Source organism: Lontra canadensis, unplaced genomic scaffold, assembly GCF_010015895.1.
Source record: "Lontra canadensis isolate GAN:19392208 unplaced genomic scaffold, GSC_riverotter_1.0 scaffold113, whole genome shotgun sequence".
Taxonomy (NCBI): Eukaryota; Metazoa; Chordata; class Mammalia; order Carnivora; family Mustelidae; genus Lontra; species Lontra canadensis.
Window position 1 is genome coordinate 1,608,760 of NW_022631107.1, and position 22,044 is coordinate 1,630,803.

At 48.3% G+C, this 22,044-nt stretch overlaps 1 protein-coding gene across 3 annotated transcripts in view; it reads left to right on the forward strand.

Annotated features, from left to right (window-relative positions):
- The window catches only part of PTCH1 (patched 1), a 68,164-nt gene extending 46,867 nt beyond the window's left edge, over positions 1-21,297 (forward strand). For all 3 annotated transcript variants that reach the window (XM_032840519.1, XM_032840518.1, XM_032840520.1), the window contains exons 16-24: positions 4,249-4,391; positions 6,066-6,249; positions 7,678-7,958; positions 9,702-9,839; positions 12,613-12,755; positions 16,098-16,197; positions 16,711-16,965; positions 18,580-19,135; positions 19,671-21,297. In XM_032840519.1, coding sequence (XP_032696410.1) covers positions 4,249-4,391; positions 6,066-6,249; positions 7,678-7,958; positions 9,702-9,839; positions 12,613-12,755; positions 16,098-16,197; positions 16,711-16,965; positions 18,580-19,134 — 1,799 coding nt within the window. In that variant the 3' untranslated portion in view covers position 19,135; positions 19,671-21,297. The remainder of the gene's footprint in view (positions 1-4,248; positions 4,392-6,065; positions 6,250-7,677; positions 7,959-9,701; positions 9,840-12,612; positions 12,756-16,097; positions 16,198-16,710; positions 16,966-18,579; positions 19,136-19,670) is intronic.
- The last annotated feature ends 747 nt before the right edge of the window (positions 21,298-22,044 follow it).

A 22,044-nucleotide genomic window follows, 5' to 3' on the forward strand; every position in this document is an offset into this window, starting at 1 on the left:
GAATTTCTAGACTGACGTATTGACAAATTATGACTTTACTTACACCGGTAAATTTTGCATCTTCTGTGAATATAATGTAACATTCCATATTTTGACCATCTTTTGACTTGGCATATGAAATAAACTTACCAGTGCTTAATCACATCTCACAGTATTTCATAATCAAATTCTGCTTTAAAATGCCTTTCTTAACTTGTTAACTTGTCCTTAGAAACGTTTCTAGGAAATAGTAGTCAACTGGAGGAAAAAAAGAAGGCTTAAATTTGCTCCTAACTGCTGACTGAATATGAATGTATTCAGTGATTCCAAGAACATCTGTTCATTTATTCCATGTTGTCACATGCAAAGTGAAGTGGGGAATCAAGATAATTATCCACACAATTCAGGCAAAAATGCTTTTAGTGAAATACCCAAATAATTATGGCCCCCAACATTTTTTGGCTTAAGTTATCCAAATGATTGTCTTAATTTCCCACTTAATTAGGCTTGTTTAAACACAGATTCGAGTGCCTTTTTTGGTCTTAAGTCAATACACTTGTAGGTAAAGATTAAGCAGCCAATTTCCCTGGGAGTTTGCATCAAATGGTAAACAACTTGAGTCTGACTGAAAATTCTTCAATACAGTTGCTGGCCTTGAGTTCTGTCGCTAGAATTTTGTTCATACACGTATACCAGAGTTGACCTCTTCTTTTGAGGAGGGCAAAGAGAACTACGTGACGTTAATGTTATTTTTTTAACATGCTCCCGAGATTAATGTGGATTTGTTCCAAGTCTTATTTTTTTACAGTAGTTTGGGAGGCTGTGTCTTTCAGATAATGAGTCCAAACAGGACCAGACAGTTGAGAGATTCCCTGCTTTTCATTTTATCCGCATTGGCCAAAGACATGCAAATAGCTTGCCACAAATGACAAAGAGATCGGCAGCAGGGCCCGTATCTGAGCAAAGGAGGGTTATTGTAGAATTGATTTCAGTGTCTTCAGCCATTCCTTTGGACGCTCAATATGGCATGTTAGGCGGAGCTTGGGAAGAGGGCAGAGGGTATTGTCTTCAGGCAGTGGCGAGGGCTAACCTTTTTATAGTGTATTGTAAATTATCCCTATGCTTTCATCCCTTTAAAGACCTAAAGCAGTTGGACTCGAGAACCGCACTTTTTTAAAGGTGCAGTTGAATCATGTTCTTTTGATTGCTAAGCAAATAGCACCCACGTAGACCAAGTAAGACCCAATTGTGCTCCCAAGTCAGGGCCCCAGCCAGCCCAAGAACTCTGCGTGTGACTCTTACGAGGTGCACCAGAGAGCACTGGACACAGAACGGCCAGATAACGGGACGGTTGGGCTGCCTAGAGGGTTTTCAGACCTGTCAAGGGGTAGATTGGGTCTTTGAACACTTCCTGCAAGGAATCAGCTGTCCTTGAATTGTTCAAAAACATTTGTGTGGCTGTTAAGTGTTGGGAGGCCTCATTGGTTTTTGGTGGAATTATCACTAAAAACCATGTCATGCTATTGGTCTTTATCAACATCCCACTAGTTTGGGGGTCGGGGGTGGTGGTTAACTCATAAAAATAGTGGCAATACCCCCAGGTCATCTTGAAACACACATGCCAGTAAGGCAAAATTGCAGATAAAAACCATACCGTATCATGAGCCAGTGGTGTTTGTGTTTCACACTGAACTGTCCAGATAAAATTTAAATTAATGTTTCCTTCTTAGGGTCCCCTATCAAAGAGAAATTGACAATTGGAATAAGTAGCTGAGAACTTTGCCCTAGAAAATAACATTTAGCAAAGAGAAAAGTTCTAGCTGAAATGTTCACGTTTTGCTGTAAAGTAGGTAAAATGTCACAAATCTCTTCTACAGTGTGCATGTGTTAGAGCATAAAATGTTGGCCAACGGGCAGCGGAGGCAAATCCGTGTCCCTCGTTTTGTGTATAGAATCCTATGTTGTACGTGTACTCTTAGTCCGCCGGTTCATTGTTCCTTGAGCTTTTTGGTAATTAGTCAGAAAATAAAATAATCTGATGAGAAGGACTTCACTCTTCCATAAGATCAATGACTATTTCTCGTTCGTGTTTGTATTTCCAGTACGGCAAATGGCGCGGGAGCCTGGCGGTGCCGGTGATGAGTTGAGCTGAGCCGCCCACAGGGTTGGCCTCCCCAGATCCGATCTTTCTTCCTTTGGCTCACTCTAGGGTGTCCCCACATTCTTAGTGCATACATATCTTAAAACTACACTCACATTTTTGGAACCCTGTTTACCACTAGACATCATCGGTGCGCACGGTAACTCGGCTGACGGTAACTCAGCTGACCGTATTCAGTCTTTAGCGGAGAACTTTCTAAGTACCTCTGTGTGCTCCGGTGATTTAGAGCAACCATGGTTCAAGCCTGCCCTGGAGCCCTGCTGGGTGGCCTTGGTCACGTTGCTTTCTGTGCCTCAGTTTCCTCATCTGTAAAGCGGGAACCGTGAGGCTAACAGGGCTGTCTCACGAGGTAGTTTTAAGAAGGGCGATGAGTGTAAAATGCTGGGACGGCCCCATGCTCGCTGAGCGTGAGTGGCTCCTTAGGATTGACGGGGTCAAGAGGGAAAGGGTTAAAGTCCCACACAGGCCATGAAGTGATGAAAATTCTATTAAGGTGGAGAAAACAGACCAGGTCTCTTTTGGAGGAGTGGGGAGGGAGGAGGGGTTGTTTCTCCTCTCCTGTTTATTTTTTTTCAAAAACAAAAAAAAGGTTTTAGGTAATAAAATCACATCTGCTCCATACCGCTTGTTGTGTGCCTGCCTTGCTGTGAAAAACAGTCTGTTTGAGAGTCGGGAGCGCGGCCTGTGCCGGTGGTCCCTCCCACCCACTGCTCCTCCACGCTCGCCCCAGACAGGGCCTTCTTTCAGCACGGAGCCTCGGGGCCTCATCCCCACATTGTTCGTGTAAAAACAATGCCCACGGCAATGTGGGCAGGAAGGTTTAAAGAGAGCGACAGGGTCCTGTGCTCCCTCTCCCCCTGCTTCAAACCCCCGGGGCTTAATTACTGTAAGCACTGAGGGGACCAGTATTGGGGGGGGGTGTCTTTGAAGTCACTCAAGGCATGTCATGAAATGAACTCTTTTCCCTTCTTACTGGCCATGTCTAACCTCTGCGAATGTAGCCTGTTCCAAAAGATGTGGTTTCCTGAGCTGCTGGGGCTTGGGAGTTCTACTTGGGAGGGAATTGGGGAGGGTGGGGAGCAGGGCCGCGGAAAGGAGGTGGAGGAGTCAGGGGAGAGCGTGTGCACCCGGGATCACTCAGCCCCTAAGGCCGGGTCACCAGGGCCCTGTTTTCTCTTCCAGCACGCTTATCTCTTTACAGCTGTAGCCAAACCATCAGGTCTGTAATGATGGTTTTGATTACAGAGGCCAAGCGCAGCTGTGTGTGGTGGGCTGGTGGGCTCGCCCATCCCCCACACCCAGAAAGCCCTTTCCTTCCCCTCCCTGTGCTTGCGGTTTGTCATCTGTTCTCACAGAGCCCCCTTGTATTGGCCTGTGGCTTCCTGTTCTCAATCTGATCCAAATTTACCCCGTGAGGCATTTCCCTGCTCACACAGGCGCTCACGAGATCCCTCCCTCGCCCTCCTGCACACCCCCCCTCTGAGGAAGGGTGGCAAAGAGGAACAGTGGAGAGTGAATAGGTGTTGGCTGTGATCTTTACACAACCTGGCAGCCGATCCCACAGCTTGTATTAGCTCCACAAGTTGAACAGATGGAACAAATTGACAGAATCGTGTTCACTCACCCTGGGCTGGAGAAGCAGCTGAGTTGCTGTTTGAAGTTGGGAGTTCGAAGGCGCGTTTCCCCCTCTGAGTGGGTTTCTGGTTGTACTGAAGAACCCACGGCTTTAGCACCTTTCGGCTGCCTGATGAGTCTGTACGGCTTCCTCCTCACCCAGCCCGCCGCTCCCCCAAGCTCTCTCCCGTCCTTTCTTTCGGAATAGCCTTGGGGAGAGAAGAGGGGGTTTCTTTTCTGTGTAAAGGTAAAACATGTATATTTGTTTCCTAGAAACAAGTATTCCCTTCTTCTACCTTTGAAGCAGTGATTATTAGCAACCTGACGTTCATTCATGAAAAATCTAAGGGTGTCACTTGAACTTGAACTAGAAAACAAGTAGCACACAGAGTGTTTAAGGTTGATACCCGCTCCTTGTCCTCAGCCCACCCAGTTATTGCCTGGATCATAACGGTGAAGAATCTTAATACATTGTATACATTTGCCTTTTCTAGGACTTCAGGATGCATTTGACAGTGACTGGGAAACTGGGAAAATCATGCCAAACAATTACAAAAATGGATCGGATGATGGGGTCCTTGCCTACAAACTCCTGGTACAGACTGGCAGCCGTGATAAACCCATTGACATCAGCCAGGTACTCTCCCCGCCCTCTACACCCTGGAAGCTCCCATGGCGTCACTGAGCAGAGAACACCTGGGAGGTTTGGTTGCCTTCGATTCCTTGGGGTCCCCCGGCCCAGCAGGTGGAGAAGGAGGACAGACTCAGGCTCTGTCATGAGTGGGGCAAACAAATGCCAGTCCTTGGAACCTGAGTGCCCTTGCCATTCTGCTCACTCCCCTGGGTAATAAGACTGTTTCTTTCCCGTAATCGTAATCTCCGACTGCACTTGCATCTTCGCTGTGATGCTCAGATTCCAGCGTATCCCTTTTGATTTCTCAGGCATATTGGGGAGCGTGTTTGGACCCTTCAGAGTCCGACGCTACTACCGGCTCTCCTAGCTTACTTGCTTCCCCCTCAGGCAGAAAACCGTCATGCTAATGATCTTCCCAGCAGCTCTGTTTATTGTCTCCCCTTTTTTGTTGGCATTAAAGGTGACAGATTTACAAAGTACATTGTTGAGAGTTATTATGGAGTGTGAACTTGGTGCTTTATGGCCCCGTGCAGCAGGCTGTCAGGTTTGACAAGGACGTGGGCAGAGGAGCCTGTGGGAGAGATAGCATGGGGATGCATGGTGGCCGGGCCGGGCCTGGCCTTGGGGACCAGGGACACCGTGGAACAAATGCGATTGGGCCCAGCCCCCGGATATCACTTCCTGCGCCTGGGAGGGAGAAGAGCATGCTGCATGCACGGAGGCCATGAGCTGTGCTCTGTAATTCCAGAGACGGCTTGAAGACATGCAGTTGTTCCATATCCTGGGGATTAATTGAATCCAGACCCCTGAAATTTCGTTTTGTCACTCGACTCTTTCTTCCTTTACTCTTTCTCTATTAACTGCTGTCACTGGTGTTTCTCATTTTGTTGAGAAGGCCAAAAGCACTGGAGTCAGGCCTGAATCTAAAGTAAACAGGAAAAATATATTTCTGTGGATGAGTGTGCGTGGATGTGCGTGTGTGTGTGTGTGTGTGTCTCTCTCACAGTGTTTGCACCTAAGCAGAGCCCCAAGACCTACTTTAGATAGAGGGAGCGTAGTATTCTGTGGCCTGGGATGGGCTGTGCGGAGTGGGACCACCTCTCTCCAAAATCGGGGTACCCAGAGGACCGTGGCTGTGCACCAATCCCTTCCACTTTCTGGCGATGGGCATTTTGTGAATACACAGGTCATAGGAGGCTAGTGTTAGCAAAATTTATACAGATGTTGTTTTATTTTTATAGCTCTCCTCCATTTACTGGGTGGCATTTCCTTCAGTGTTAACAGCAGAGGTTAACTGCACACAGACGTGTATGGGGATTCTTGCCAGGTTTTTTTTACCCCCTTCCCCTCCTATAAATATGTTTCTCCAGATTGTTCATTCTCTGCCTTGGCTGCAGACAGTCTTTTAGCATTCAGATTTAATTGGTTCAGTCAATCCCCGGACCATCTGCGGAACTGTCTGTGCGTTACAAACACACCGATTATGGCATCCTCCGATAAGTGCATTTTGAAAGAAACCAAAGGTGTTCTGACGGGAATTTCTTGTATGTTCAAAGAGGGGGCATCCTCCGCTGTGTTGTAGATGCTTGTGTAGGGCTCTGCTTTTCCTTCCACCTCCAGACAGGAGTGTGTTTCCCCGGCCCCATTCTGAAGGACCTTCTTCTTCCCATTTTGCAGTTGACCAAACGGCGCCTGGTGGACGCGGACGGCATCATCAACCCTAGCGCGTTCTACATCTACCTGACCGCTTGGGTCAGCAACGACCCTGTGGCGTACGCCGCCTCCCAGGCCAACATCCGGCCTCACCGTCCCGAGTGGGTGCACGACAAAGCCGACTACATGCCCGAAACCAGACTCAGAAGTAAGTAGCCCTCTGTGGGGGCCCGCCACGTGGGGCCTCGCCCTGTTCTCCCCGGCTCGGCCATGGCCCTCGTCTGCTGACGCTACCCAGGGTTCAAAAGTGTAAACAGAACAATATATTTCTTTGAGTTGAAAACTCTGGGAGACAGATGAGGGTGTGTAATGGAATACAACCCGTGCTCTATCACGTTGGGAAATGAGAGTCCCTAATCTCCGCTTGTAGCTTTCACCCTAGGACGCCCACCAGGCAGCTCTCTTTCATGCCAGCTGTTCCATGTGAAAGCTGGGGACGCCTCCAGGTCGAGTGTTATTTTACTATTGCACAGTTTTATCGCTGGGGATTATATGTTTATCTTAGCTTTGTCAACTCTGGTGTTGAAGGAATTTCTGGCAAGTTGGGTCATTCCTATAAGCCACCAAGCACCTGTACTCTGTCAAAGCTGTTTAAACCCGAGCAGAATAGCCTGTATACAGCAGCGTCCTCTTCCTTTCCCCTCTCAGCCCTGACTTTGAAAGGTGGTCCGGTATGGATTTAATTTGCATTGATGTTAGAGATATTAGTAGCTTCCACCTTGGAGAGGAGGCCGAGGGAGGACGTGACAAAGAAGACGGGTCCCTTTGCAAATGTGGCCGGAGAGGAAGTGGGTTGTGCTTCTCTGTATCTAAACCCCAGAGCCTTGTGGCAAGCAGCCAAGGCTTGTCTTAATGAAAATTTATAGTTGAGATTATAATAGGGCAAATCATGTTTAGCAAGTCAACTGAATGACCCCAAAGGGTCTGGAACACACAACGGCAGTAACTAAATGCTTGTTGTGTAAGGATTTCTTCCCCTGCTGCTGAAGACTTAGCATTGCATTAAAAAAGAAGCATGCAAGGTTTAAATGTGTTAGATCACTAAAAGGATAAGAAAGTTAAGCGTTTTTCGCAGGAAAGCATGACTTTCGAGTTATTTTGTTCTGGTGAGTGATTGAGGAAAACAGTTTGAACTTAGTATTTTCCCTTGTGTCAGTCAAACAAAAAATGCTTCCCCCATTGAATTCTTGTTTAGACCCATCACAAAAGTGACTGCTTCGAGAAGATTAAAATCAAAGTTTAAATAAATACACAGGGCCCAGGTTCCTCCCCTCCCCCACCGGAAAAAAAATCAAATGTTGATCATTGCTTAAAACTCTTTTAAACCAGAGATTAAGATTGTAAAGACCCAAAGGCCATCCCGGTACAGTCTGTGCTTCACGTTGAAAGAAGCACAGTCAGGGAACTTGGTGGCAGAGTCCCTTCTCTGGTCATCCCAGAGCAGCGGGCTGTGGGTCTGGGAGGGCCAGCCCTGGGGCGTGAGGTGGCTCCCCGGTACCCAGGTCACGCCCCTTCGCCCCCGTCCCATTGCCCCAAGCCTTCAGCTGTGGCCTCTTCCCGCTGTCTCCCTGTCCAGTCCCAGCAGCAGAGCCCATTGAATACGCTCAGTTCCCTTTCTACCTCAACGGCTTGCGGGACACCTCAGACTTCGTGGAAGCCATTGAAAAGGTCAGAACCATCTGCAATAACTACACGAGCCTGGGCCTCTCCAGCTACCCCAACGGCTACCCCTTCCTCTTCTGGGAGCAGTACATCGGCCTCCGCCACTGGCTCCTGCTGTCCATCAGTGTGGTGCTGGCCTGCACGTTCCTGGTGTGTGCTGTCTTCCTCCTGAACCCCTGGACTGCCGGGATCATTGTGAGTTCATTCGCAGGGTTTTTGTGGAAGTCAGATTCCTTTCGGCCTAGCTCTTGCTGCAGCCGGGAAGCTGTGTTTATGTCTGGGCCTCTGGAGGAGGGTATAGATTGCATCACCCTTGCTATATTTATACTGCGGGAGGTGGCGAGGTTCATGGCCAGGTAGAGCCGTTAATGGCCTTCATCTTGTGTCCCTTGGCCTACAGCTTTCAACTGTCTGTGTAAAGACAAGGAAGTTTTAAAACACATTCTCTATAACCACTCTGAGCATTTATTAAACACAAACACTCTGAGCATTTATTAAATACAAATGTAACTAATTTTTTTTTTTTTAACTTAAAGGGTCCTTTTGTGACTACATCCCAGACCTAACATAGAGAAGATTCTTCTAGAAAAGGGGTGGGGGAGGTAATTAGAGAAGTTAGGATAGTGGTCTCTGGGTAAAATGATTTTTGAGATGGTTTTGTGTGTTGTGCGTGTTTTAAAGCTTGAAGGACGTTGATGAACCAGTATTACTAGCCGAGTTTTTGGCATCCTTTTTCCAAGTATAATACTCCCAGATCTGAAGTAAGTTTCATGTGGAGTCTAATAAAATCATGGCAGTGTTTAAATTCCACGAACTGTGGTATAGCCTTCAAAATGCCACAATTATAAAAACAGAGACCAGGTCTCATTTCTGCATCATACGTCTGTGCAGCAGGTATGTTAAAAGGTAAATGTTTAGTCTGTAGGGGTTTTCATGGTACTTAAGTCACTGATGTCGTCCATCTTTCATTAGGTTCTTAAAAGAAAGCAAAGGAAACTGTTTCTGGACTCGTCCTTCCCTGACACCGCTGTCCACTGCCCCACCCCCAATCCGGAAAGTTCATTCACTCCTTCTCTTCCATCTGTGGGAAGTTTACTGTTTCATTTGTGTTTTCTCCCCTTTGGCCCAAGAAACTCCATAGGCTACCTTGCAGATTTTCTTTCCATCTCTGCGCAAATGTTTACAAGGCCGACGGAAGGCAAACAGGACTTTTCCTTGGGTTGAGCTGTCTGCTCTGTCCACCCGTCTTGCTCCTCACTTCTTCAAAGTGAAGGCGCCTGTAACCTGACCCGTGTCAGCTGACCAGAAGTCCCCTTTCTCCCTTCGCATCCTCTCTTAACCCGTGCACTCTCTGAACAAAAGCAGAGCTGCCTTTACGTCAAAGAAAGAACTTTTTATTCACCCGTCCTATCTGCTTTCTTTAGGATGGAGGCAGGCAACCAAAAACTCTGCAAGTTTCAATTCTGTTGTAAATTCAAGGACAGTTTCTGATGATTACTATCAAAACAGAAGGAAATACCTTGGTTTAAAGTATATTAAATTTGTACCTAGGGACCAGTCCGTGTTTGTGTAATTCTTAGATGACTCAAAGGGAATAGTTGTGAATTTTTTTTTTTTATTGTACTTTTTGCTTTCTAGAACAGATACATTGGAAAAACAGCTTGCGGTAGTAACACTAAGCTTTGCCTTTCTGTACTCCTTAAACAGGCTGCTGGCCCAAAGCAGCTATCCCCAAATTGTCCCGAAGTCTCTCTTCTCAGCAGCGACATGGTGAATTAGAAAGTAAAGACAGGTGCCCAGAGTGAAAGCGAGTCAGTGTGTTTGTTATATTTGGGTCCCAGGTGTTTTCTCTACTCTTGATCTGGAGGGACCCCCTCCCCTGCTGTCAGCACTTGGAGTGTTTGTGCCCATCCACTCATCCCCTGCGTCTTCCTAAAGGTGACAGTCCTGGCTCTGATGACGGTCGAGCTCTTTGGCATGATGGGCCTCATTGGGATCAAGCTGAGCGCCGTGCCCGTGGTCATCCTGATCGCTTCCGTTGGCATTGGAGTGGAGTTCACCGTCCACGTTGCTCTGGTATGGGAGACCTCTTCATCGATAACTTGATGGAAAGGCAACATCTGTTCCTTTAGCTCTGGTTGTCTCCAGGTCAGGGACTTTTTGTTTTTCTCCAACACCAAGGAACACACTTGGGGTCAGCGGGGGTCCAGGAAGGATGGTGCTTATTTGATGACCTTAGTGTCAGGACAGGTCTGTCAGTTGTCAACCTTGTTCCTAAGTTAGATGGTATGAATATGTGTGAGCACACAAATGCGCACGCAGTTTGTAAAAGTACAGTTCTACAGCAGAGATCAAGTGAGACCACACTCACAGGCATGGTGGGGCCCGCCAGCAGCCAAGGACAGAGCCTGGAGCCAGTGGGACAGAGGAACTGGTTCTTCCTGCTAAGCCCACCCAGCTCATTCAACCTCCCTGCCTCCAAATTCATGAGAAGAAAAAGTCAGAGGACCATGGTTGCTCTCAACAGAATGTTCTGCCCTCTTCTCTGTGTCCAGTCCTGTGCACAGTTTGTTGGAGGAAGTTAAACATCAGGAGGAGTCTTTAAACCCAGAGACAAGCCCATCGTGTACATTTATCAGGAATTTATTCCAAAACCTCCTAGCCGTGTGTGACTTACGTTCTGTCCACACTCGTGCTTATAACCTCAGTCTTTGGGGTTATTATTAGGCACTCAATAAACATTTATTGACTGAAGGAATACTGATGTTTGGAATGCCCTAGGTAGGAAACCTAGCACTGAGCCTGGGCCAAATTACTATTAGCTTTGCCTTTTGGGTTACTAGCGTTGATTTTCCTGGGGCTTAGCACATGGTGTATGCATGTCTGCACATGCGTGGATTTACACATAGGCTCTGTCTTGTGCCTTCCTGGTTTCTCCGCGAGGAGTCTTTCAGGAGCCTTCTTATGCAGTTTAGAGACTGTAAACTTCTGGGTTCCAGAAGGAATGTTTTGTTGAGGTCCCATTTTCAACAAAAAGCTGATAATATAGAAACAATATTCTCTAAATTTTGAACCTATCCAAATTCTTTTCCTCCATTGAGCCAGGAGGAGGGAGAGGGGATTTTTTAAAAGGAAGAGCCCACCAACCTACAGCTTAGAACATAATTAATTCTTAATATCATTTCTTCAAAAAGGAGAAAACTTGACATAAGAGTTAAGAATCCACCCGGTCATTTTATTCTGATGTGAAGGAAAACCACTTTTTGGGGGGGATAGCTAGCATGACAAACAAGAACACTCTAGAACAGGTTTTTACAATGGAAATGAGAAGTGTAACCTGTGGTGGCACCGTGGGCCTTACACATGCGGTGACATGAATGTAAATGCACACACCAGTGCTGGCTAAGCAATTAAGGAATGCTTCCGCCGCTCGTGCAAGGTTTAATTCCAAGAATTTTAAGGAAGCTCAAGAGGCAGCTTGGCTTCATGAGCAGTCACCCCTGCTAAATGCTTGTAGCCCACACCTTCACATGCAGGATGTGCTGTTCTTACCCGGCCTCTGTGTGAAGGTCTATTGAAAGTAGGCAGGTACTGCTCTTTCAAGCTTTATAAAATGATGGAATAAGGTTGGTGAAGAACTCTCTTCAAGGAATCAGTGGGTTCCTGTCAGTTCACTATTTCCACAGTGAAAGTTGGGTGTAAGATGATAAAACCCTACTTAGCTCTTACAGCCTCATGGCCCAAGTATGGCACAAAGTAACATGGTTCCAGACTGTCTTGTTGCTTTCCTCCCAAGACAAAAAGGCAATTCTGTTGACCCGATACCCTTCCCCACCCTGGGAAACCATGTGCATTTTTTAGAGAAAATGTACTTTAGAGAAAGGTACGGAAACTCATAGCACATTTTTGTATGCTTTTCTTTCTTCATCTGTTCAAGAGAACAACCTAGTGTTCTTCCAGAAGCAACACAGGGAATAGGAGTGCGCCCGATGTGTGATAGGCTTTGTTTTTCAGGAGCTATGGTCTGCAGAGAAAGTATATCCCTTTCAGGCAGACAAAGGACTTGTGCCAGCTCCTGTCAGGGCCCCCCCCTGAGGGCAAGGCACAGTATGACAGGAACTGACTCCCATCAAAATGGTCACCCCATCAAGCCAACAGTCCAATACGCTGGGGCTTACTCTGTAATGTTGCCATTGGCATCGGTAGTATTCGTCACCTAGCAGGGCTTTGGGAAGTGAAGGAGTGGGTGATATGACCACACGGAGTTAGAACAGGCGCGATGTGCATTTCGAGTCCTGTATTTTTTCTTGTGAGACTTCCGTGGTGCTTAGAGGTACAACAGACCCATTAGCTTGAACCCTGCATCAGCCTGTGCACCCAGTTGCACGTGCCCCTCAACTAAACCCACTTGGAAGAAAGATCTTGAGAAAGTCAGGAAGGGTGCTATCCTCTTCACACCGTGGGCCTCCCATGCAGAAGCCGTGGGATTGCATGGGTTAGGGAAGAACCCCCAGGGAGCAACAGTGAAAAGAAGGGGACATTTTGCTCTTGTTTGTATAGGTTTGGTTTGGTTTTTAATTTAAAGTAAATATGCTTGCTGTCTTTTTTGGTGGTGGTTCAAGATTTATATCAACGCCAAACATGACACAGTATCACGAGCAGGCCACTTTAGCATAAGCCCAGATTTAGTACTTGAGCACCCCAGGTTAAATATTCCAGGAGCTAGAAAGGAAGGTGTGAGAAGGTCTGCACAGACCGAGTAAGACAGCTCGTATCGTGTTGGACAGAGCTGCCCACGGACCGCACTCAGTCCAGGAACCTGCTCATCCCGCCTCTTCTCCTTGCACAGGCCTTTCTAACGGCCATTGGCGATAAGAACCGCAGGGCCGTGCTCGCCCTAGAGCACATGTTTGCACCCGTCCTGGACGGCGCTGTTTCCACTCTGCTGGGAGTGCTGATGCTTGCAGGATCGGAGTTCGATTTCATTGTCAGGTAAGCAGGAGGGGAAACGGTTAATTTCCAAGAATCCCTATCATCTTTACGATCTCTTTACGATTTCTGTGTCCTGTGGATAGCAGCACATCCTCATTATGACTCTACTCTTCTCCCCCACATGTATTGAGGTGTAACTGACAAGTAAATATCATATATTTTTTAAGGTATACAACACGATGTTGTGCCCCGTGAATACACTGTGAGACGATCACCATAGTCCGTGACTCCTCTTCTGCTGAGTTTCCTAACTCAGAGATCTGCGGGGAGGTAGAAGGACAAGCTCTCTTCTAGAGCTGTCTCAGGGAACATCTTGGGGAGGAGAGATGGAGAGTGTGACAAGCAGCAGAGTTCCACAGTGTGAAGCCAGGGGACCGCCCAGTACCCCCCAGTTCTGACCTTGGTTCCCCTCCACTGACTGAGTTTGACCTTCACTCTTCTTTCAAAATGATAGAAAAGAAAACTGACAAGTACCTAAAATTATCACCTACATTTTCTTCTTCTAAGAAGCAAAGGTAGCACGCCCAGACTTCACATTGAAGTTCTAAGTAAGATCTAGGGAGTGGTAAATGTGTAACTTCGGTGTCAAATGTCGGAAATCCAGACCTAGTTTGGATCCTTCTTTTTGGATCCCCAGGCAAGCAGTTTCTGGGGGCTTTATGAAGAGTATGAGTTCGTGACGTAGAAAAGGAGAACAAATTTGCCTTCTGCAGGGAAAGACCCTTCTCTGCTCCCAGTGGCCCCCATGGTTTTGGGAAATAGCTGCTCCTGGGTAGAACGCTGCTGCTGCTCCGTGGACCGGCAAGGCCAGAACCATCCATAGGAAGACAGTCCAGGATTAGAACCGTGCTAAAGCAGTACATGAGACGTGACTGTCTGGGTTGGGACGCTTCAGGAATCTGGAGGGAGAATCTAAACAGGCTTTCTCGCTGTGTGGGCCTGTGATAGGTCTCGCATTTTCAAGTGAAAAGAAGAGGGTTTTGAGTTTCAGTCCAAGTTCCCTTGTTGCAGAAGCCAGATCAGGATCCTGTGGGTCTGTGGCCCACCCCACTGGGCAGTTGGGCAGCAGAGACTAAGCCTTCCCCGAAGGAGGCCCAGCGTTCCCTCGGTGTAGTCAGTGCGTGCCAATGGAGAGGTGGGCCCATGATCACAGTGCAGACCCGATCTCATCAGACCACAACGAGCTTATGATTGACCCGAGGCTCTGCAGATGTGGCTCGGATTTCGCTGGGGGCAGGGAGGCTGTGGAGCCGAGTTTGCATTTCCAGCCAGCTCCCAGGTGATACCCATGCTGCTGGTCTTCTCAGCACAACACTGTTAATCAGCTCACAAGCCAATTAGTACATTCTTGTTTGCCAATACCAGGTAGATGTATGCCTAAATTAGATCAAGCTTTTGACCAGAGCTTTATTTTCAGCTCTTAACTTGACTTTGGCTTTTCCTTTATTTCCTTAGCTTACCCATATTCGGGCATTAATTGATGTTTCTTTATGGCACAAAACCCCTGTGTCAAGGAGAGTCTCTTTTGCGTGACTTCTCCCTGGACACAATGTAACAAGTACCTCATAAGCGCCATTATACACAGCAGCGAGTAACGTGGACCCTATCCCCCTCCATGTGGCTTACAGTCTGCAGTGGGGAGAGGGAGTTCACAGGCATCTCAGAAGCATGGGAAGCTCTGGGTGGGATGGGATCTCAGAGGATCACACTCAGCCTTGTGGGGATGCCCAGTGAGCCACAGAGGGGATCTTTGCCAGAATCCCAGCAACCAGCTGGGCACCAGGATGGAGGGCAGAGTCCTGGCTCTCATCTAACCCCTGGCTCCCTGTTCTCTCCCAGAGATATCAGGGTTCTTGTTCCAAGCACTTTAAAAGGGCTTCCCATTTTCTAGAACTGGATGGATTAACCTGATAAAGCCCTCACTGAGGTCAACTGCATGAGCAGACATTGTATATGCTAAGCTGTCAGAAATCTAATTGGTCTGTTTATGCTACAGTTAGATGGATGGGATGCAAATGTTGTAATGCTGCCACTGATCTATGCTTCAGCCTGAAGTTCCAGCAGTTTACATTAGAGCAAGACATTGGCGGCTTGCTTTTTACTAATGCAGCTCAGAAGCTTCTAGTGTTTACAATAGCTGCGAGGTATTTGTATTTTTATAGGGATTCCCACTCCTTTCATCTAATGTCGAAACATATAGAGTCATGGCGAAGTTGGGTGCCTGTTCTGTTTTATGATCAAGAGGACCATTAACAGATAGATATCTTGCCTTCCCTCTTCCCGGCACATCCTGAGCTCTCCCCCACCACAGCCTCCTTCCAGCAGAGCTGCCCTAGACACTCTTAGTTCCAGAAAACGTACACTAGCGTGGAGCCCGCTCCCTCCAGCTGGGCGCAGCCTCGTGAGCCGCTCTCTGAGCTGACAGGTTTACCTTGGTATTCATGAAGGATCCCAGACCTTAGCCCTCAATGGTGGGAAAGCAGGGCCACTTGCGCACTCTCCTCTTCTTCATGGTGCTGAGGCCTTTATGTTTGAATTGGCTGACGCAAAACAAGAGTATTCAGAGTTGCTAAATTGTTCAACAAAAGATTGGCCCACAGAGCAGCCCCCTCATTGTGGGCTGCCCTCCCTCGCAAATGCCCCAGCAACCACAGAATGGGCAGTGCTTTCTTTTGCAGAAAGCTGGTTCTTGTGTTCTAAAAAGGTTGCAATCGGAGCCGTTTGGTAAAACTGGAACTCACAGAATTCTCGGCAGAAAGTTGTGATTAATGAAAGCCCAGGGAAAGCCTTACCTGATACGCTGGAGACTTAATTAGAGATTCTGCTCTAAGATGCAGCAGCATTTCACAGTGGATTAGCTGCCTGCAGAAGTGGGCTGCTTTTCCTCCTGAGCTAAATTGTTTAAATTCTACACCCTTCACTTCATTTGTTTGCTTCTGCTGGGTTTTCACGGACGGGGCCCCTCTGCATTGTGTTTGTGCTTCCAATCTGCTCAGCCATTCAGCTCACATTCCATATTTTTGTGTTTGTGTAACACATTCATAAATAACATTACATGCCAGGAGATTTCAGCAAATTAACTAATTTTTCTCTCGTCCCTTCACAAACTAACACTTTGGGTTGTGGAATGTAGTCCTTGAGAGTCACAAGGTAAAAAAAAGCAAAAAAGGAAAAAACCTAATCTCATGCTGAATTTGAACCACAGTTTTGTAACGGCCTTTGCAACTGTGTGGGCTTCGTTAATTTTGTGTTTTGATGTGCTACGTAATATGTGGGCATGTGAAGCCTGGCTTCATTTACTTTTGCCACAGTGAATGTTCCTGTTTCCCTTTTATCTTCAAGGTATTTCTTTGCTGTCCTGGCAATCCTAACAATCCTGGGTGTTCTCAACGGGCTGGTTTTGCTCCCAGTCCTTCTGTCCTTCTTCGGACCATACCCCGAGGTCAGTAATCATACCAGGCTATAACGTACACCCCTAAGGCCACCTGAAAGCTGTTTGTCCCAGGGTCCCTGTGAATTTAGATATTTAGGTATCTCAACATTACTATGTGCTTTTTCAGTAAACATTTCCACGACTATGGCTTTTTTTCTCTTCAACGTAATAGTTGGGGGGATGTCGTACTTGTTTTGTTTCAGTGTCTTAAACCAAGTGGTTGGCGGTCTGAGTCTTGTAGTTCCGTATCCATGAAGCAGTTAACACCCAAGATGAATATCTGGGCTTGAAAATAAGTAAAAAGGGCACAGCCTGCCTTTTCCAAAGTGTAAGAGCAGAGGCTGGATCTTGGGCCCCAGCTGTCAAGGGGTAGAGAGGGGGAGGTGAGCACAGGGCCGTGGGAGAGGCTGGGCCATAGGGGGACAGGTACAGAGACCACTGAGCCGTACAGTGCTTTGCCCTCTGAGTGTGACCAGCAGTAAATGGATGATAACACTTCTGATATGGAATCTCCTTAAACAGGTGTCTCCAGCCAACGGGCTGAACCGACTGCCCACCCCTTCCCCCGAGCCGCCCCCCAGCGTGGTCCGCTTTGCTGTGCCCCCCGGTCACGCAAACAATGGGTCTGATTCCTCTGACTCGGAGTACAGTTCTCAGACGACAGTGTCAGGCATCAGCGAAGAGCTTCGGCACTACGAGGCCCAGCAGGGCACCGGAGGCCCTGCCCACCAAGTGATCGTGGAAGCCACAGAAAACCCTGTCTTTGCCCGCTCCACTGTAAGTCACCCTGATGGGGTGGGGGTGGGGGTAGCCCCTATCTCTTGCGAACAGCAAATCCCAGACAGATAGGATTTTAAAATAAAGTAGAGATTATGTAGAATCATATGAAATTGTCAATATTTGCCTCTGAAACTATAAAAACGTTCGTTCCTTGTGTTTGGGTGTCCTATGGATTGCAAAGGGCGGGGGCCAGTATCCCCAGCTCTGAGCAGCATTGGCATGTATCTTACTCGGGCGTAGCACACTTGGAGCTTGAGGCCCAGAGGGAAAGCCTGCCTTCCTGCTGCTGCTTTTTTTTGTTTTTTTTTTTAAGCTGCACGTCATTTTAGAATAATACTTTTTTTAAAAACATAGTGGTATTTTTATTGCCAACAGTGATTTTTTTTTCCCCTCCCACTTCTGTTACCTTTAAATGCACCAGTACAAAATGATTTCAATTGTTGATGTCTAAGACTTTACTAGAAGTGGGAAGCTTAGCCTTTAAGAAAGCCATGAGCAGCCCAGGAGCCCCTTCTGAAAGACTCCGAGAGCCCCGGCCATGTCCTGCACTTTCTCTGCTCCCCAGGAAGTGTTCAGCCCCCCTCAGGCCTAGAGCATAGTACACAAAACCCGAGGAAGGTTCTAAGACTCGTGTTGCTCCAACTGAGGGCCTCCTGCTGTCCCTCCAGGAAATGGGTATTCCAGTCCCAGGCCAGAGCAGCCCTCGCATGAAAGAGAGAGAGGCCAACCAAATAACCTAAATTTTCCTCCTCTTACCCCCCGTGACGATGCCTGCTGAGCTGCAGTGTGAATCTGGTTTTGTTCAGCAGGAGCCTAAAAATAGGTACAAGCTGAACGACTTTGAAGTTGGTCACGGTCCTTTTGATTGATGTGGCCACTGTGTTGCTCCACGCTTTGTATAGAGACCCAGAAACGAGATTCCTAACAACCGGACAGAGCAGCGCTGCCCCATAGAACTTTCCGCGATGATGGAAATGCTCCCTCTGTGCTCGCCCGTATAGTAGCCACTGATCACATGTGGCTGTTCAGCCCTTGAAATGTGGCTGGTGCAACGAAGGAACCGCATTTGGAATTGGTGTTCAGTTAAGGGCAAAGAGCCCTGTGTTCCTAGTGGCTGCCGTAGTCAGCGGTGTAGGCATAGACATCCTGCCAGCATGCAGCATTGGGGTGAGCCAGAGCCAGATGCTTAGCAGTTTTCCAAGAGGAGGAGCTTGGGATTGGACCTACAGCGCAGGGTGGGGTGAAAAAACAGCAGGAGGGAGGCAGCGCGGGGACTCTGTGACCACAGCCCTGCATTTAGGGGCCACAGCCATGTGTGTCCAGCCAGCTGCGCTAGGGAAAGCCTAGACCTAGGCTCCAAATAAGGCCCTCCTCTGCCACGTCGGGGAGGTTCTAAAAGAACAAGTTTTTCTTTTGTGGGTGGAAGGCCCCGCTGGCTCCCCGGGGGCCTCTCCCAGCCATTTGTGGGGTTGACTGAGCACTTGGTGAAGAGCTGTGTGTGGGTGGCCGGCGGGAGCCTGAGCCAAGGAGGGAAGGCGGGGCGCAGTGAGGGGCGACGCCCCGCCCGGGCCTGGCGTCCTGCCTGTTTTAACCTGCCCTCACCCTCTGCAGGTGGTCCATCCTGAAGCGAGACATCACCCACCCTCAAACCCTCGCCAGCAACCCCCCCTGGACACAGAGCCTTTGCCTCCTGGACGACTAGGCCAGCAGCCCCGGAGGGAACCCCCCAGAGAAGGCCTGCGGCCACCCCCCTACAGACCGCGCAGAGACGCTTTCGAAATTTCTACTGACGGGCATCCTGGCCCTAGCAATAGGGACCGTGCGGGCCCCCGGGGGGCCCGTTCGAACAACCCTCGGCACCCAACGTTCACTGCCATGGGCAGCTCGGCGCCCAGCTACTGCCAGCCCATCACCACTGTGACGGCCTCGGCGTCCGTGACTGTGGCCGTGCACCCCCCACCCGCCCCCGGGCCCGGCTCCACGTGGAACCCCCGAGGGGGACTGTGCCCGGGCTACGGGGACTACCCCGAGACTGAGTACGGGCTATTTGAGGACCCCCACGTGCCTTTTAACGTCCGGTGCGAGAGGAGGGATTCCAAGGTGGAAGTCATAGAGCTGCAGGACGTGGAATGTGAGGAGAGGCCCCGGGGCAGCAGCTCCAACTGAGGTACGTGCAGGGTGGGAGGGTGTTGGCCCACGAGTCACTGCCCCTTGGCAGCAGTGGAGGGATGTGCTGGGGCGGGGACTGAGAGCAGAGCTCCTTGGGGCTTCTCAGGCCACCCCCTCCAGGAGCCCCTGGGCATTGGTGTGGCCCAAACCAAACACCGGTGACCCCTGATCTCTACCACATCCAAGCTCTGTCATCCTTGGGGAACCGGTCCAGTCCCAAACTGGGTCCCTCCCTTGCCGCGGACTTGTTGAGAATTAGTCCAAGTTCATGGGGATGCTAGCTGGCTTCCACCTGTCTTTCGATCTCCCTAAAGCCCCGTGACAGGTGTGATTGATACACGGCTCAGTGAACCCTAACCCTAATCCTCACATCGGGGAAGGGCTCGTGACCCACCCCAAGGAGCCCCTCCTGCGCTCACCCAGCACCCCCATCCTGATTTCTAGTACCATTGACCAGTTTCCTTGATTTGGTGCTAAGTACAAACTCATACACCCGTGGCTTTGTTTGACTTATTTTTTTTTTTCTTTTAAAGGGTGAGTAAAATCTGAAGCAGAGGCCAAAGATTGGAAGCCCCCCAACCCCCCCAACCCCCTCTACCCCCGAACTGCTTGAAGAGAACCGCTTAGAGTCCCACAGGCGTGCGCTCCGGGAGAGCAGTTCCGCGTTACTGTAACCAATTGTATTATTTTGTGAAATAGTTCTATAAATATTTAAGAGGTGTACACATATGTAATATAGGAAGGAACGGATGTACAGTAGTGTGATCTGGGCTCTCTCCACCCCTGCCCCCAGAGTGGGCGGTGGGGAGGCCACCGCGGGGCCCCTCCCGATTTGTGCATGGGTCTCTGTGCCACAAACAAGCCTAACTTAGTCTTAAATTTCAGCATATGTTGCTGCTGCTTAAATATTGTATAATTTACCTGTATAATTCTATGCAAATATTGCTTATGTAATAGGATTATTTTGTAAAGGTTTCTGTTTAAAATATTTTAAATTTGCATATCACAACCCTGTGGTAGTATGAAATGTTACTGTTAACTTTCAAACACGCTATGCGTGATAATTTTGTTGTTTAATGAGCAGATATGAAGAAGGTACGCTGACCCCGGTGGCTTCTCCAGGTGTAGTGGGATGTGGTTCCGTTTGCTGTGTGTGTGTGTGTGTGTGTGTGTGAACATGTGTGTGGATTCCCAATGTACTGTACTGTGATTTTATTTTTTTTTCTCTTTTTGTTTCTTTTCACTGTCTTGTAACCCTCAGTGGGCTCTGCCCTAGTTGAGCTGGAAGAGTCAGGATGTCTTTATTGCTTGGTGCTGGTGGAAAGCTAGCCCTGAATGTCGCCTTACCCTTTCGCCGGACTCCCTTCAGGCCCAGGGCTCTCTTGAGATCATTGGCTGCTATCCAGACTCTCCCAATTCATGCCTCAGAGGAGACGGGCTCCGTTGCGTGGATCGTTGTGGTGGACGGTGGAACCTCAGGGTATAGAGCTAACATCCGCTCATCTTCATTGGTATTAAAGCGTTATTATAGAACACGCTCAGTGGTGCACCTCAGCTGGGCCATGAACATATAATCTAGACTATGCAGCCTTCGTTGTACCTCTCGTGACACACACACGTGCACACACACATACACATATACGCACCCTCAAAAACATAAGGGCAGATTGGAAATCTTTCAGAGACCATGACCCCGCTATGAGTAGAAAAACCTGTTGATTCTGGTTTTTTACCACAGTCAACCCAGAGGTGATGTTTTGAGTCCCTACAATTTAAACTCCCCCTTCTTCCTAAATTGCACAGTTGGCTGGGACTTTCTGGGTCTGTTTGTATCTTCTTGAAAAATAAATAGTGAGCCTCCAGTGTGGTGATGTGGAGTCAGAAGTTCTGCAGGGTAGGAGCTTCCAAAGGATCCTTCTCAGTGTGTGAATATTCCCATTATGGGCCTGCGCGCCCTCAACAGACCCTGTCCCTCCTCTCAGCCTCATTAGTGTTCCCTCAACGGGATGTTGATCCAAGAGCAGGGAGATGTTCATTTAATACACCCCACTGAAGAACGTGTCTGGAGGCAGGTCTCTCAACCAGGTGTGATTTTTAAAGATTTGCTTCTGTCTTGCTTCTGTCGTCTTGCTCTGAGGTGTGTGTCAGGGAGATGGTCAGTGCCCTCCTGTTCACCACAGAAAAACTCAGTCAGAAGGCAATGGGCTCCCGGTAGTACCCAGCAGCATAGTGACCTCAGACCCAAACCTTGCCACAAAACTGTAAGATATTCATTGGAAGCCCCCTGTGGCCACCAGGTGTGTGTGTTCACGTGCCAGGGTCCCGGGGGGCCCGCGTCTACTGTCCAGTGACTCTGTCGGCCACACTGTCTGTCCACCTAATACCCAGCTCTGCTCAGAAAACTTATGTCCTGCGCTCAAGAGAGAGATGGTGCAGAATTCTGAGGTCTGCTTCTCTCTGGCTCGTGGCACGCCCTCCTTGCTCCTTTCCTGAGCCCAGCTTGTGTGGTGCATGAGAGCTCACACGGCCCTGCTTTCTGCACGGTGTAGAACTTTCTCCCACAGTCACTTTGGCAAGGGGAGAACCCAGGGGTGGGCAGGCGGCCAGAATTTATCTCTCTCTCTATCTCTCTCTCTTTTTAAAAATAGTTTTATTTTGTCTGTCTTGTTTGTTCATTTGGATGTTTTAATTTTTTTAAATCTTTGCTGATATTTATAATTTTGTATCATAAGAATGTTTTCCTACAGTATTTGTCATGCCAGTTTATAACAAAAAAATGCAGGGATTTTATTTCTATTGGAAACACTATTACAGCTATGTTTTACTTTTGAACAGAATTTTTATTTGTATAGAGTGCTTACTAATGTTAAATAGTTCAGAGTATATAACATTTTCATTAAAGACTCA